The sequence below is a fragment of the Musa acuminata genome, chromosome BXJ3-8 (genome assembly GCF_036884655.1).
Source record: "Musa acuminata AAA Group cultivar baxijiao chromosome BXJ3-8, Cavendish_Baxijiao_AAA, whole genome shotgun sequence".
Lineage (NCBI taxonomy): Eukaryota > Viridiplantae > Streptophyta > Magnoliopsida > Zingiberales > Musaceae > Musa > Musa acuminata.
In genome coordinates this window covers 3,739,291-3,755,339 of record NC_088356.1, presented here as the reverse complement: position 1 = coordinate 3,755,339, position 16,049 = coordinate 3,739,291, and the positions used below count along the sequence as shown (strand labels likewise).

The following is a 16,049-nucleotide window of genomic DNA, read 5'->3' as shown; positions in this document are numbered from 1 at the left end:
CTTCCGCTCGTCACCCTCATCTGAAACCACCCTAGATCGACGTATCTGATACCCGTCCACCGTCTAATTTTTCTTCTGCTTCATTCATCTTAGTATCGTTCGGTTCTTTCTTCATCGGACGGGTGAGGATTTTCCAAGTTCGTAGGATACACAAGTTTATGCAGTTGTGTTACTAAGATTGCTGTTACTGGATGTCCTCTGAGGGCCATGAGCTAGCGCTTTGGAGGCAAATGCTAAATAGGCTACTCTCACCTGAACCACCGTAACTTTCCATTTGGTCACTGTGGATCTGATCTACTTCTTATGGTGGTACTTCTGAATTAGGAGTTTATACTCGAGATTGTCATGATATCTTTCTAGGAGCCTACTTTTATGTTTCAATGTAATTGTTCTAATGTTCGATAAGATCCAACTATTTGCATTTCTAGTTTCAAAATATGCTGCACAAACATAGAGGACATGATAAAACTATTAACAGTTGCAGTAATTCAATTTGGCTTTTTCCCCTCTCAACTTTCTTTTCTGAAGGGCTAACTTTGCTAGCATTTGCTTTTAACACTCTTGGTGGCCTTCACATCAGAGCTTTGCATAGGGATGCACTTTTTATGTACATGCTACTTTCACTCTTTGCTACATTCATCTTAAGTCTGCATAAAAGTAATTTTACACTGGAAATGATAAAGCAACAAAATTCTGACAAAATCTAATCTATTTCGCTTTCCAGTGCGTGATTAACTACATTGCTGAAGACATCCTCCATAGAGGTACCGGTCACCTCAAAAGCATGAATTGCTACCTGTCTCTTGAGAACTTCTATGGCCTTAAAGATCTCTTGAACTCTTACCACTTGCTTGGGTAGCCGAAATCTTTGGGTCCCAATGACATCATAAATCTTCATGGCGTCTGAACAGAGGCTAGTCACCATATCCTCAATAATGTCCTTGTTGATAGGATCTGCTGATATGGTAAGTTGATACGATCCTCCATATCTTGTTTTGAGCTGTAATACATAAAGGTACGTGAAAAGATTTCCAATAACCAGCAAGAGTTGTTTTCTTGAACTTTGTTGTGACTAAAACAGAAACTTCATAGGAAAGCACTGGAAAAGGGATGGTTGCATGTAAAATAAGCCTTTTTTTTAGCATGATTCTGCAATAAGCAAAGTTGCATATTTTCTAGATTTTCAATTAAAAAAAAATTCAAAATGCATTCACATGAAAATTCCACTTCCGTGGTTCATTTTCTAGATTTGGCCCGGTGGTGTGAGGTGAAACCTACTCGTTTATTGTCAAATATATCCAGAATTGTGTGAACTAATTGAAGCATGATTTCATGGAAAAGGAGAATGTTTTAGCTTTATAACTTTGTAAAGAGTTCCAGATGCTTAACAAAGACATTTATATACATTTACTGGTGAAGGAATTGCTTAGTGTTGTGAGGTCTGTGGTAGTATCATTTAGTGATGAGACCAACAACTCATTGGTTGCTGAATAAGTTCTGGAAATTAGCTAACTTGCTGGAGTAACTTTGTTGGGTTCTTGGTATCGAACTTTTTTGAGAAGCAATATCATCAGCCCTCATGTTCTGATTTTATAGATATGTATTGCTCTAAATAGTTGATAACCGACATGTAGAAGTTCTAGCAAGCATTCATTTGAATCATATTAATCTTGTAGCTCTACATATGTTGTACTTAATCATAGAACAAGAGATAAATGTCGAGTCATAGGTAATAAGTTTTATCAATCACCTCACTTGAGCTTCCAACACACCGCAATCTGCCATTCACAATGATTGCTAGACGGTCGCAAAGAAACTCTGCCTCATCCATTAAGTGTGCTGCAATTTGAGTTAAGTGAAGGTTAGAAATATCAATCATAGATTTGTCTGCTCAATTTGCATTCATGTGTACAAGTTGTCCTCGTCAAGGCCAGTTTTTCATCATAAACTGTTGATGATAGTTCATTTTGGAAATCAAAATCTGTAGCTATGGAGGAGCACCTTAAAATTTACATGTTTTATGGATCATATAATAAATAAAGAGTAAAGTGATTCAAAAATATTCTAAATTAGTATGTGGGGAAATTTGGAAAATAATTAGTTTTGGAATCGTGGCTCTAGCATATGTTCATCAATTGATCATAATTTCTGATATACTACCGAGTAAACTAGTTTCCAATGATTAATGCCAATAATACTTGCTCAAATTTACATTAATATCTTTTTGAATGTTGTCTTCCTTGTTTTCACATGCCAGTAGTCAGGGTTCTAAAAGAGAATGTGTTCCATGGATTATTGAATAACACATATGCGCCCTAAGCATGTTGTTGCATATATCATTTAGTTTCTACTTGTTGTACCCTCATGTTCTTAGTTTAAGTGAACAATTCTCCTGGGAAAAGGACACAAATGCTAAAGCTCTTCCCTGTCTACATATTTGCTGCATTTCAGGCTCTCCAATCTTCCCCAGCTTGTGCTGAGCTCCATCCCTTTGTTGAAACTCAATTTGGCACATAATCATCATCATTCTATATTCTTCTTTGGAGCAATGGATGGTAATGATCAAAGCAGCACAGTGGCTAACTTTTTTTTTCTAGTGCCAATTTTTCATACGAATGGTATCTTGCTGCATATATCTTGAAAAAGATGAAAAATTCTTTAGACTCTTATCTTATACTCAATCTACAAGGAAATCAGGTTTGGACAAAAGCAACTGGAGTCATTGTTTTGTTTTGCTCTGTAGTCGTGTAGGACTATTACATCATTTCTTTTCTTTTGCCCTTAATGGTTAGTTGTTACTAATTGATCTTGGGCTATTTTTTTTTTTCTAGTGCCAATTTTTCATATGAATGGTATCATGCTGCATATATCTTGAAAAAGATGAGAAATTCTTTAGACTCCTCTCTTATACTCAGTCTACAAGGAAATCAGGTTTGGACAAAAGCAACTGGAGTCATTGTTTTGTTTTGCTCTGTAGTTGTGTAGGACTATTCCATCATTTCATTTCTTTTTGTTTTCTTTTCCCCTTAATGGTTAGTTGTTACTAATTGTTCTTGGGTTTATGCTTTTTAAGTCATCTGGTTTAGGCTTGTTTTCATCCAAAGTATTGGGCCAGTCTAGTGTATTGCTTGGTTTTGACAATTGGTACCACAGCAACTTTGGCTTCCCACGTGAGTTAGCACGTGCCAAGATGTGGACTATCTTGTGCACATTCTAGTCATAGTTTTCTTGGGAGAAACTTATATTGGAGCCTCAGAGATGATTTTTGATCTGTAGATTTTAGACCCTAATGATGATGTTAGGTCCGAGTGGGAAAGATTGTGATGCCTTGGTTAGTTCCATACTGGTGGTGGATGGTGCATTTTGTTGATAAACAAGGCTGGTGGGGTTTAACACCTAATTTAAATAAAAAATCATGCCTACTTCATCTATATGCCATTGTTTCATGAAATATGGAATGCGTAAAAAGATTGAAGCAAATAATCCATTGACCTTAACTTTATCTTTCGTAATTTTCTAATCTAAAGAGACCAGGCAAGATGATCAGCAGATGCATAAGTTTAAGTCTTACCTTAATCGATCATTAAAGGACTAAGGCCTGAATCAAACAACCTCATTATGTCCTTATCAATTTCTTACTTCTTTTTAGTCCTCTTTGAAATCTCATTGGAGTTGGTAGCTAATCCAGATGCTTTCTTTCCCTATGCTTAACAGTCCGTTTCTTCTCTATGTTCTACACCTAGCTGTGTGCAAGTAACTTTCTAAAGGCTTTGCAGCAAGAAAATCATGGTGATGCATGCTAAATTCAAACTGGAAATGGAATATTGTTATCATTTATCTTCTCCTTCAAACCACTTTATTATAAGAATCTAATGCTCTATGAAAGAGAACTTGGAACAACCAGGACCCTTTGAAATGGAATATAATACTTTATTTTCTTGTAGTTCTGAATTACGAGAACTGATAATCAAGTACACTAAAAATCTGGAATAATAGACTCTTTAGATGTTACAAAACAATTTTTTGTCTGTAGTTCTGAAGTTGAGGAAGTAAAACTAAAGAGATCGAATCCTAGTTTCAAGTACAATGAAGAAGGCAAAAAAAATATGATACAACAGAAATATTTACTTCTCATTTTAATTATTAGATCCAACACAGTCATCGTAGCAAATAGAAACTACTAAAAGGTGCTGATGACATACTTAAAGTCTTCCTAAAGAAGATCTATGTCAGCTTGAAGTAATTTAGGCTGATTTGCTATTGCAATCACATTTAAACAAGATCCAAGTGTACGAACTTACTGGTAAGAATAATAGCCCGATCTCTCTTTGCCAATTTAATGGCGTGCCACAAGTAATTCCTTGAATCTGGGTCCAGACCTGTGGTTGGCTCATCCAAAAGCACAACCTGCATGGCCAACTGCTTGTGATGTCTTTGTATAATATTTGCCATTAATATTACTTAAGAACATACTGGACGAGAGCTAAATAAAAATGGTAAGACTTAATTACTCAGACAAACCTGTGTATCTCCAATAAGGGAAATTGCTACGCTGAGCCGCCGTTTCATGCCCCCACTATATGTTCCTGCAAGGTGATCACCCACATTGCCTTCATAAAGATCCAAGCTTCTGAGTGAATTATCAACTGCCTGTTTGGCCCAATCAAGGTTAGGAATTATCTTTCTGTAAGTAGCAGCTGGAAAGAGAATATTAAAAAGCTTGCAAGCATTTTGATACTGTAGAACAAGGTATATGCTACAATATGAAGTTGGTACTATGATCTTTTTCTTACTTGTTGTAGTTCCAGACCCTTTAGATTTCTTAACCTGCCATAGAACATCAAGTGTTCCCTCCCACTCAAACTATCCCAGAGCAAGCTGCAGTGAAAATGTCAATGCCATTAAACAATGGATGCTTTACTTTAACATTGTCACAGGAGTAGTTCAATGTCACAGATGATTTTGTATATTAACATGGGCACATCACATTTAACTTATTACTTTAGATGAGGAGCAAATGAGAAAAAAGAAAAATGATGAGGGACTCATACTCCTTTTGTGGGCAGATGCCGATCTTTGCATGAATGTTGTCCATACTTGAACTTATGTCTTTGTTGCTAAGAAATACTCTTCCTGATGTTGGAAGAAGCAGTCCAGTCACCTACAGAGAGGTATACCCAGAATTAGTTACATGTAGATTGCAACATGGAACTTATCGCTACACAAGTTAATGTTAGTAATCAACTTTCAGATATGCACTGTTATTTGATCTGATTGTCAAGTACTTTGATCCAATGCACTGAGGATTTACCTCGCAAAACCAACCTATCAAGAGTGATGATAGCTTTTCCTAAAAAAATTGGGAATCTTGGTAGTGGAAAATTTCTTAGAAAGAGAACAAGAGTATCTGCTGTTCTTTGACATATTATGGTTTCTTTTTTATTAATCAGTTTTTTGGACAAGTCAAGAAAGCTTCTTGAAGGACCTCATCAAGACTAGACCTTCTAGGCAAGTACAACAAATCAGCTTCAACATTGTTATCAATGAAAATGGCTATCATTCCTTCTAGGATGTATTCTCCATCTCACTATGAGAATTTGCTAGTTAATTTCTCATCGACTGTGTGTAACTATGGTAATAGTGCATTCTCTTTGTCATGGATGTGAATTACTCACTGAGTTATAGCTTCATTTCCATAACTTCGTTTGTGTGCCATGATCAAGTGAATGTATTTGACAATTTTGAATTGAAGTAGGCATATCACATAGAATTTTCATAGAAATAAGTGTGGAATGTTGACATGTTTGATCATAGAAGACCTCTGGAATAATCCTATCATGCTGAATTTGATCTTAAAATGTTCTAAAGTATGCTAGGAAATTTGCTTCTTCTGAAACACTGAAGCCTTATAGATAAGTCCTCAGAATATGTACCATTACATTGACCTATCTCCAAATTGTAGCTTGAATGTGGTTAATGAAGCCTTAAGGATTCCTCTATTAAAGAGCCAGAATTATCTTACATGCATATCAATGTTATGTCTTCAGTCTAGGATTTTTCTAATCGATTCTGGTTTCCAATGTCAAAATAGGATCCGAAGTAGGTACCATGTTGATAACGGTGGTCTTCCCTGATCCATTTGGACCAAGCATGCCAAGGCATTCTCCTTTTGCAACTGCTAGGGATAGGCTGTGAACTGCCTGCTTGTTTGGGTTTCCATCCTTTCCCGTATAAACCTTTTCCAAATTACTTAAAATAATAGGATGACCTCCGGTAGATTTTTTCAACAAATTCTCAACTTTGCAGACCTGTCCGGAAAATCACAAGATGCCAAAGCATCTAGTAAATGAAATAATCACATCTGAAGGGAGTAATTGTGACAGGGGTTACCTCTTCAAAAATATCAGAGTTCTCTTGATCCACAGTTATAGTTGAACTGGGAATTTTGATTGGCACCGTGGGTTGAATGCTCCTGTTTTTGAAGTTTCTTGTGAAAATTGATGAATATCTGCATGCTCCATTCCTTGCAAGTGCCAGTTGATCAAGGTAATATGATACATAAAGTAGAATCAGCCATTCTAATGCCATGATGACTAAAACTTCTTTTATGCCATTGTCATGTTCGCTCAAATCCTTCCACTGCATACCATAGGTTCCTTGGTAATGACCTCCTAATGCAAATTGTGAGAGCTCATATAGTCCTCGGTACAATGAGAAACCAGGAATTAGCTCCATGATGAATAGCGTCTTTCCTTCAATCACATCCAATGATGTCATAACATGGAACTCTGCACTCTCTTATTTCTTTTAATATTTAAAAACTTACTCGAGAAGTCTAGATGCTCAATATAGAATTGGAAAAGGAAGGAACCCAGAAGTCCAGAACCAAACACATAAATGTAGCCTACAACTGAGGATAAGATTTTTATTAAACTATGACTTTTGCAAGTCACTACTGTAATAGATCTAAAAACATGGAGAATATAGACTACCTGCAGCACTGTGGACATCAGAAAATCCAATCCCTGCCAAGAAGGCTAGTACAATCTGTAGGTTTATGTAGAGTCCATAGAATAAGAATTGGATACAGTAGTTATTCAGTCTGAAAATATCTAGGCCTGGAAAGGATGTCCAGCAAGAAAGCGTTGAGTGTATAAAACATTTTCCAAATCCAGGATATTCTTAAACTGGTGATTGACATACCTATGATAGATCCAAAAGTAGCCAACCACAGCATATAAAGAAATGATATGGACAAAAAGTGGCAGTAAGTGATCACCCAATATGGTCCATCTCCAAGCCCATGTACCTTCATCATAATTCGTATCATGTGCTGCTTGTCATGTACTAGAGAAATCAAGAAGACCTGCATTGTCATCAAAGAGATTGTAAGTGCCATTGGCAAAGTTTGCTATGGAGATAAATACTAAAATTTGCTTTTGTTTTAACTTCAAATTGTGTTTGAAACTTTTTGTTTTTTTCACAATGTATTTCTTGGAGGATTTCTTAAAGTTTTCTGTCTATAAGTTAACTTGTTTCTGATGAGATGATGAATGACTAAGACGAGGACATGGACCAAGTTTGAAAAGATACACTGACAAGTAGCAAACATAGAGGTAAATTTTTGAATTTTGAGGTGTCTAGAAAACCAACCCAGGTTACAATATGGTTTACGTTGCAAATCTTTCCTTTGAGAACATTGCTAGCATCATGTTTTGATTATCTGCATCTTTATAGGTTGAAGTTGACCATCCCTGCTTTCTTTGATGCATCTAGTAATATGTGATGTTACAGAAACAAATATATTGCTGACCAAATTAGTGAAAAAAAAGGCTATGCAACAACCAAAGTTTTTTCCTTATAAAAGAAACATAGAGATTAGTTTTGTTTTGAAAGAACATGAAGTTACCACATGGAACGAACCCAAAGTTTGCTAAAGTTTTACATAATTTGAAAAAAACAAATAGGTGAGAAGAATCCTGCTTACAGGTAATAGCAACTGGACCACCCATGAATAAAGAAGTGGACCAAGTAATTCTGACAAGTCCAGAGCAATCCTTGTCCCTGCCTTGGGCATTTCTTTGACATAACTAAGAAGGATTCTACTCTTCGAAGACTTAAATTGGCGAAGAAATGCATTTGAGACCTGAATGTTTGGGAAACACATGGAAACATCTGGTTGAAAAACATTTCAACTGATATGAAAGAAATAGTTGATATTGATTCCCATGGAAGTAATTAATAAATCTGTAACTTGAAACTTGATTTAAGTAGTCGTTGTAGTGGAGACAAAATGTTTAACAGAGGATGTTGTTTACTCGGCTAGATGTGTATCTTTTGTTATAAATGTTTTATACCAAAAGGCGGTCCAGTGCACTTCTAAATGTATTATACTGAAAAAAATGTATCATACTGTAAAACATGTATCAATTTTATGTATGAATTAGTTTAAAATTTTTGAGAATGCTTTATGTGACACTATGTTGCATCTTAGGAAACATTTAATATCATAAATCTTGATTATGATGTTAATTAGGATCATCGGTGCATTATTTAGGTGTGATGTGGTATATATACATTACTTCTCAACTGATTATCTTGGTGATGAATTTGAAGTTCTTTAGTTTATTCCTATCCAGACAAATATCTTCTCTTTATTTATTTTCTGAGACCTGAACCAAATAAGACACTCTGTTTATGAACAAAAAGGATGTTGAATTTTGAACCTGGACATAAATTATTGTTGGCATACAGCCTATTTTTTTTCCACATTGTAGTTGCTAACTGATAAACAATCCATTCCTAAGGGGCCATGACTATAAGCATGGAAAGAATATCTTTTTGGATTAATATATCATCATTAAGAGTTCTTAGTGGTAATATATAAAATGACCGTAAAATTTTATGTGTGTGCTGTTAATAAGGCAGTGGGATGCTAGTCAAGGATGAAACTCCTTGGTGCTGTCAAAATTTCACTAAATTACTCAAATTTAGTAATTCTTTATGAAGTATAATCATGTCTCAAGTGTGCAACCACTTAGTACTCAAACAAACTCAAACCAGTCCCATTCTTCCTTATTACTAGTTTTGTTCAGATGCTTCAGGTTACCATGTTCCCCAAGAAAATTGAGCCATACACTTCTATTTGTTAGTTTGTTTGAAAGCACGTTATATATAAACACAAATACTAGATCCATGCACTTATATTTGAGCCTCTTATTTCTTACTTTCAGCATTCCTGACCTCTTTTATTTTCTCTGTCTGTGTGACTTTTCTTTTTTGGAAGTGAGGTGGGGGTGGTTCTAAAAGTTAGCCTTCTTAAAGTAGCTTTATGGTTACAGAGATAGAAGAGGAACAGAGAATCTTAAACATCACATTGTATGATCAAAATCTGAGTCTTTAGGATTGTTATGCATACCATATTCAAGGTTCTTGGTACCCGCAATAGCCGTGGTTTGCCCCGATTGCTATAGGTGGAGTTGTACCACAAGTTTACATTGAAATTAATTTTGCTTGTATTCAGGAAATCATAAGCTGCAAGAGAATTCAAGATTTAGAATACCTTCATAATCTGCTGATACCTGTTATTACAAACTTAATTTATTTTACTCTGACCTCCAACATATTCGCTGATCTTATGAGCAGGATTTCCTTTCCGATAACCTTGAAATAATTCTTCGTTGATGATGGATGAATTTTCACGCCAAAGATATAGGTTTTTTATGCAGTTGACCTCTGCGAAGAAAGAAACTAATATTATGGTTCTTCCAATTTCGTTTCATTAATTCTCCCAAGTAATGCTACCTGCCTTTTTTATTTTGAACATCACCTATAGTTACTGGAACTGTTAAGTTAAACTTTACTGGGCAGAGAGGTAAAATAAGGTGCACAGGGGATTGAGAGAGTAGACCGCGCTCTACATAGTTGTCTGGACCAGGAATGCTGTTTGTTCCCTGAAACATACTTCGGTTAATTGGAACCTTAAGATTTTCGAAAAATAGAGGTTCAGATAAGGAACTGAGATTAGAAAGATCCATACAAGATAAGCTACAGAAACAAAGCTTGAAATATCTTCCTTGTTCTCTGGAATTGAATTTAAGAGTATCCTCTTCACTAGACCTGCAAATAGCATTTTGGTTGCTGATTGTTGCTTCAAAATATGCAAATTCTTCTGATCTTGTTAGAAATTCAACTGACTTACTTTTTGCAATGGATTCATTTTGTCCAGTGAAGAGTGATGTTGCTGCACAAGAGAGATCCTTGAAGCAGGAGCCATCAGGTAAGCCCCGAAAGTTGTGGGAGGCTGCCCTTACTGCTCTATATTTGGCACTGGGCACCTGCACTAGAGCAGGCCATTCCTGGGGTCTTGGTACTGGGCAAGCAATTGCCTGAATGGAAGTTGAGAACTGCACTCCACATACATCGCGACATGTCCCCGATCCATTTGCATCGATACATTTGCAGCCACAATGGTATCTGGGCTTGTCCAGTTCATTGTTCACAACTGATTGGATGGAGATGATTAACAAGCAGAGGAATACCGGGTAGATGGTCAAAATGATGTTCTGCTTGATGTTTCTTCTCTGCACCAAAAAGGGTAAGTTGCCAGTCCTTAGCTACATTACTCCTAAAGATATTGAGAGCTTGTTACCTGATGATAGTACTTCTCACGTATCATTTAGGTAATGTAAAAACTTGTATCATTTTGCTATGTCTCCACAATGATCATTGCTAACGGGGGCATTAATATTATCTTTCTCAAAACACACTAGTTTTGACCTGAGATAAGATCTCATTAGCTTCACACCTGTTCAAGTTTGGTCAGGATGCCTGAACAAGTTTCAGGAAGCTAATTTTGTCTGATATATGCTCTTCTTTCTCTCCCAAACAACACATCAATTTTATATTAAACAGCTTGGTTCTGCCTAAAGTGGCTTGATGTATCAAACATTTTTGTACTCAATTTCAGAGAACTTAATCTACAAACGGTGGATTCTGGTTAAACTTCTCTGCTTTTTAGCTATCGGCAAACTACTCTTCCTGGATATTGGTATCATACGTACGGTATATGATGCCTGTGCACTGAAAAATAAACATCTAATTCTCACTGATGATTTCTGACATTGATTAACCTATGTACAGGAAATTAATCAATGCCTCAGGTTTGCTAGGCTTTAGTATTTGTGATGTATGACATTTAATTCTTCTGTTGCTGTTTCTACTTTCTAAACTTTATACAAGAAAGAAAACTTTGTAAAAGTTGTGAACCGGGTTTCTTCTCTCTTATATTTGTTAAATGAACAAAAGCCACAGATATCAGGGTTACTGAGAGGAGAAAAAAGATGTGAACATTCATAACAAGCCACCGCAGCAGTGTAGAAGAGGATGACAGAGCAATGGAAGTACATGGCAACACAAGACAACAAAAACATGGAGAAACAAGGAGGCAGAGCATCATGGAATGTGCACCTGGTAGATCAGGTTCTTCCTCAACAACGCATCAGCTTGTGTAAGGAAAGATGCAGTGCCGTAGGAAACCATGGAGAGAGAGCACACAAGGTCCGTCCCTGAAACTTATGCTTCTTCTAAACTGCTGCCTCTCCTTTAAGATAACTCTTAGGCACAAGAAACGGCTATTTCCAATTTCACCACTCCACCTCAGTTGACTTCTTGATGGTTAATGTATAGCTTAAGGAACAAGTAGCTGCAGTAAGGTGCACTGTCCAAGATTCTACTGTAACCTTACCCTGTTGCATGATCGATTCCACCTTGGGATCCTACAAGTACATGTGATTTGCATATAATTCCTGCCAAAGTCTTCTTCGGCCTAATTATATTAGAGTTAGTCTGCTAGTAGAAGATCTACCTAGGTGGTTGTTCCATGCATGCTACTTGGATAATTTTCCTTGTCTCTCTTTCTTCAGGTTGAGGAGTTCCTCCTCTTGTGCGCTTGTTTTTAGGCTGTTAAATATATTATCTTCTTTGTAGATCATGGTCATGATGAATGCGTGCTGTATGTTCACGTTTTCTTTGCTCGAGAGAAGAACTCATGCTTTCTTTCTGCTAAACTACGCCTCCTTTATCACTACGTTAATTGCTGTTCGAAATTTTGCTGCACTATATTTGCGTGATGCCTTGTCTAAGATAAAAGACAACCTTTATTGCTCTTGACCGGAGTTAAAGCTTTACGTGACCTGTATGTTAATTTACAGCCCACGCATACAAGTGTTTTCACTGCAGCATACATCACCAGGAAACAGATGCGTCCGTGGAGTGCGTGTGCAAAATTCCAGTCTCTTTCTTTCTGATCGATATGAGTTTTACTTCCTTCCTTTCATGTCCATGGAGATAACAATGAGATGTCATACATGCACCAAGGTAATTTTTGTGTTTTGCCCTAAGCTTCCTCCTAGCTTTACACTCCGTCCCTCCTTCACTGCTGCATTGTGTCCATCGTAGATTTCCATTGCGTCCCTACGTTTGGAGTGTTCAAAGCCTTCTCCTGGTCAACACAAGTGCAATTGCCATTAGAATCTGATCTGAGCTTAGCTCTCGTAATGGTGATGAGTGCAGCACCTGATTGGCAAGAGACGTGGCTCGAAGGTTTCCATTCAAAGTTGGCGGCCCAGTGCCGAAGCTGCTGCTGCTGTTGCTGCTGGCGGTGGAGGGAATGCCGCTCCCGCCTCCGCCGCTGAAACTATCTTCATAAGCATGGCCAAGATTCCGCAGCCGGTTCAGCTCCGGTAGCACCACTGTCCCCAGATCTGGCCGGTCCTTCCTCCTCAGCTCCGCGCACTTCAAAGCCAGCTCGGCGAACCCGAGCGCCTCCTCCACCGGCCAGTCCTTCACGGTGGCGTCGAGCATCTCCGTGAAGGATCCCCTCTCGATGGCTCTCTCCACATGATGCGTGAGCCCCATGGGAGGCTTGGCGGTTATGATCTGCAGAAGCATTATGCCGAAGGAGTATATGTCGGATTTGGTACCGAGCATGCCCGTCTGCTGGTACTCCGGGTCGATGTAGCAGAAGGTCCCGGCGGTGGACGTCATCCTGTACTGCGTCACCTGGTTGGCCACCGACGGCGGCACCAGCCGCGCCAGGCCCACGTCGCTGATCTTGCTCACGTAGTTGCGGTCGAGGAGGATGTTGCCCGGCTTGAGGTCCCGATGAACCAGCGGCTCCGGCTTGGCCTGGTGCAGGAAGAGCAGCCCGGTGGCTATCTCTGCAGCGATCTTGAACCGCACGCTCCATGGTATCGGCGGAGTGTTGCCTCGCCGGAAGAGGCGGTCCTCCAGGCTCCCGTTGTCCATGTACTCGTACACCAAGCATCCGTACTCGGGGCAGGCCCCCAGCAGCAGCACCATGTTGGGGTGCCGTATGGAGCTCAGTACCTCAACCTGCAAACAACTCGATCACCACCAGCAACTTCCGTCGTCGTCATAACAAGGTTAGCAATGGCATATAAACAACCCTTTTTTCTCTTTCTGTGGCTACCTCTTGCTGGAATTGCTTCCTTCCTTGTGCAGCATCAGGCCTCAAGACCTTGATGGCGACGGGCGTGTGGTCCAAACAAGCTCTATACACTGGCCCGTATCCGCCTTCACCGATCTTGAGGTTCGCGGAGAACTGATCGGTGGCGATCTCGATCTCTTCGATGCTGTACTTCCGGTACCGGAGGTCGGTCATGGCCAAGGCATCCAACGCTTTGACCTTCTCCTCTGCTTCGCGCTTGGCCTTCATCTCCGCGTTCATCCTCTTTCTCGCCTCCTGCTCCGCAATCCGCTGCGCCGCTTCCGCCATCTCTACCGCGGCTTTGCATTTGGCTTTCTCCATTTCTGCCAGTGCAAGGGCCATCTCCTCGGCATGCTTTGCTTCCTCCACCCTGCGGGCTTCTTCCAGCTTCCATTGGTGAAGCTCTTTCGCCTGCATCACGGCGCCTCGTGAGCTTATTAGCACCGACCGCATCCCTGAGTTGGTCAAGACTTTCACCTTTTGTTTGGCTGAGATGGCTTCCTTGCAGGCTGTACTGTACATCTCCATCGTCTGCTTCAGCTCCAGTTTCAGCCTCCTCATCTCGGCCTCCAAGTCTCGCTGTGCCTACATTGGCATCGGAAGAAGCTTTCACCAGGGAACACGCGTTAAAAGATGTGCGCAAGAACAACGATCGGAGCACCTACACCTGAAGTAGGGGAGAGGGAACCCTTGGGGCTGTCCGACGAGGTAGATGAGATCTCCATCGAGCCGAAGTCCATGGACTGGAACCCGGTGCCCCCCTGGAAGTCCAGGTCGTCGAAGATCATATCGCGCGAGGCGGATGGCCTCGGCGGGCGATGAGAAGAGTCGATGCCGTCGAGCAACACGTTGCCGGGTGGTGTTCTGCCTCCCAACAGCGGGCGCTCCCGCGACGGTGTCCTTATATGATCCATGTTCCTCTCGAAGGACCTTCTATCTGGTGTTCCCGGTGCCATTGTCCCTCGATAGCCCGCCCTCGTGAATGGTGTTCTAAAACAGCACGGTATGCCATTTACCCATCCATGACATGCTTTCATGAACAGGTGATAACGATCAAAACACCGACTTGTCTTACTTGATCGAGTCATCAGGGTCTGCCATTTGAGGGCTAGCCAGAACCGACGGTTGTGGAGGAAGAACACCGGCAAGAGGAGGTGGGCTTTTCGCCGTCCTGACCGTCACCGGCTTCCCCTTCGATATGACGTAAACTGCACAAAACTCCGGCGCCAGCTTACCAATGTTTGTGGGCACATCAGGGTTCCTGAACTTCCTGCAAAGCCAAACCAGAGATTTCTTCTTCTTCTGTTGGAAAACAATACGAGAGATTCATAGATTGCAGAGACTACGAAGAAGTGGCGGTACTTCGTCAGTGCATTTCTGCTGGAGGCACCGACAACGATGTTCTGGATGTAGTTTGTATTGATGTAGTCGATGATGGCCTTCGACACGTCGTTGTCTTCCAGTACGACCTCCGTCATGTGCACCTGAAGGTATGATATGCTTCAGCCATACGTATCTATGAACTAAGATCATGTTCGATCGATGCTATTGCAGAACAATGTCGAGGGAAAAGGAGGAGAAATTGTGGCTTCCGAGGGCAACTGCTACTCACCCCTTTTCGAGCGCAGAATCCCCTGAAGGGGAGAAACAGCTGTGACATCTCGTTCTCCGCTTGTTCTCGGATCGCATCGGAGGTGGTTTCATCTGCAGCAACAACAACCGAGTCATGTACACCAACCAGCTACGACGACGAAAGGTAAGAGACTAGAATTAGGAGCAACGGGCGCATGAGGAAGAAGGCGTTCGGGTACATGTTCGTACGCATGAGCAACCAAAGGGGGAGGGGTACCTACGGTTGAGTGGGGGCTTGGTTTTGACGTGGATGAGGATGACGGCGTAGCTGCCGAGGAGAAGATGGTCGATGGCCCATTTCACCGCCTGCTGGCTGTTCTTGTCTTTGTCGATGGCCACCGCCGTCGACGCAGGCGGGCGGCCGCCATCGTCCGCTGCTCCGATGGGCATCTCCTTGCTCGTTCTTTCTTCGTTAAGCCGCGACGACGACCCGCGACGACGGCGAAGGAAGCTAAAGGGTGAATAGCAGGAGAGAGGGAGACGGCTTCCGTCCCTTCTCTCTCTTTCCTTGCTCGTTGTTTTGTCCCTCAAACCATAACGAAAGACCTTAAACGAGCATCAAGGGAGACCATAGAAGGCACCTCACCCGTGTCATTGACGTTGGCCATGCATGGTTGTCCGGTCAACCACGTAGTCTCTATTGTCCGCTCTGTCTGTGGTCACGGTCAAAACCGTGACGTGTGTTACAGCCAGCACGGCTGGCTGACATCGAGGCAGGCCTTGGCAACGTCAACGATCCCATCTCTTATATTTATTATTATCTCCTCTCAGAAATATATTTCCTCTCTTATCTTAGATTATACAAATTATAATTTTATATACATAACGGATGGATGCTCCATTCACACAATTAAACCGGTCAGAACAAAAAAAAAAACAGAATTATCATTTTTAAAGATAATTAAAC

The 16,049-nt window shown here is 40.6% G+C and overlaps 2 protein-coding genes and 1 long non-coding RNA gene across 7 annotated transcripts; 1 reads left to right on the top strand and 2 right to left on the bottom strand.

Moving 5' to 3' along the window:
- Positions 1–615: 615 nt before the first annotated feature.
- Positions 616–9,775, bottom strand: LOC135645696 (ABC transporter A family member 8-like; the record flags this gene model as incomplete). The annotated part of the gene is made up of 14 exons (XM_065164337.1): positions 616–1,000; positions 1,751–1,839; positions 4,302–4,407; positions 4,522–4,650; positions 4,794–4,878; positions 5,052–5,161; positions 6,108–6,308; positions 6,391–6,752; positions 6,827–6,910; positions 6,993–7,118; positions 7,204–7,366; positions 7,988–8,146; positions 9,419–9,534; positions 9,616–9,775. Coding segments are annotated over 14 exons (2,187 nt in total), but the record flags the coding sequence as incomplete, so codon positions are not given.
- Positions 9,776–10,215: 440 nt separating this feature from the next.
- Positions 10,216–12,597, top strand: LOC108953657 (uncharacterized). The gene is made up of 4 exons (XR_010498565.1): positions 10,216–10,597; positions 11,308–11,559; positions 12,213–12,378; positions 12,460–12,597. It is a non-coding gene; the product is annotated as an uncharacterized LOC108953657 (long non-coding RNA).
- LOC103994323 (U-box domain-containing protein 35) lies at positions 12,366–15,960 on the bottom strand. Of its 5 annotated transcripts, none has more exons than XM_065162522.1 (8): positions 15,364–15,960; positions 15,123–15,214; positions 14,873–14,994; positions 14,586–14,780; positions 14,176–14,500; positions 13,493–14,095; positions 12,577–13,395; positions 12,366–12,502 (listed from the first exon to the last, which is right to left on the bottom strand). In XM_065162522.1, the coding sequence occupies exons 1-8, from the start codon at positions 15,530–15,532 to the stop codon at positions 12,434–12,436; spliced, it is 2,394 nt and encodes a 797-aa protein (XP_065018594.1). In that variant the 5' UTR covers positions 15,533–15,960; the 3' UTR covers positions 12,366–12,433. The 5 variants fall into 5 exon arrangements, with proteins under 5 accessions (XP_065018594.1, XP_018686244.2, XP_065018595.1 ...); XM_018830699.2 differs by having other exon boundaries at positions 12,490–13,395; positions 13,493–13,921; positions 13,988–14,095; XM_065162523.1 differs by having other exon boundaries at positions 12,490–13,395; positions 13,493–13,921; positions 13,988–14,089.
- Between the last annotated feature and the right edge of the window lie 89 nt (positions 15,961–16,049).

What these genes read in the sequence shown, in the direction of transcription:
- LOC103994323 (XM_065162521.1), bottom strand. Translation starts at nt 15,532, where the DNA reads ATGCCCATCGGAGCAGCGGACGATGGCGGCCGCCCGCCTGCGTCGACG. An exon ending in GACCCTGATGACTCGATCAA is followed by an intron (nt 14,501 to 14,585) that starts GTAAGACAAGTC and finishes GTGCTGTTTTAG; the next exon opens with AACACCATTCACGAGGGCGG. An exon ending in GGAAGCAATTCCAGCAAGAG is followed by an intron (nt 13,396 to 13,492) that starts GTAGCCACAGAA and finishes AGTTGTTTGCAG; the next exon opens with GTTGAGGTACTGAGCTCCAT.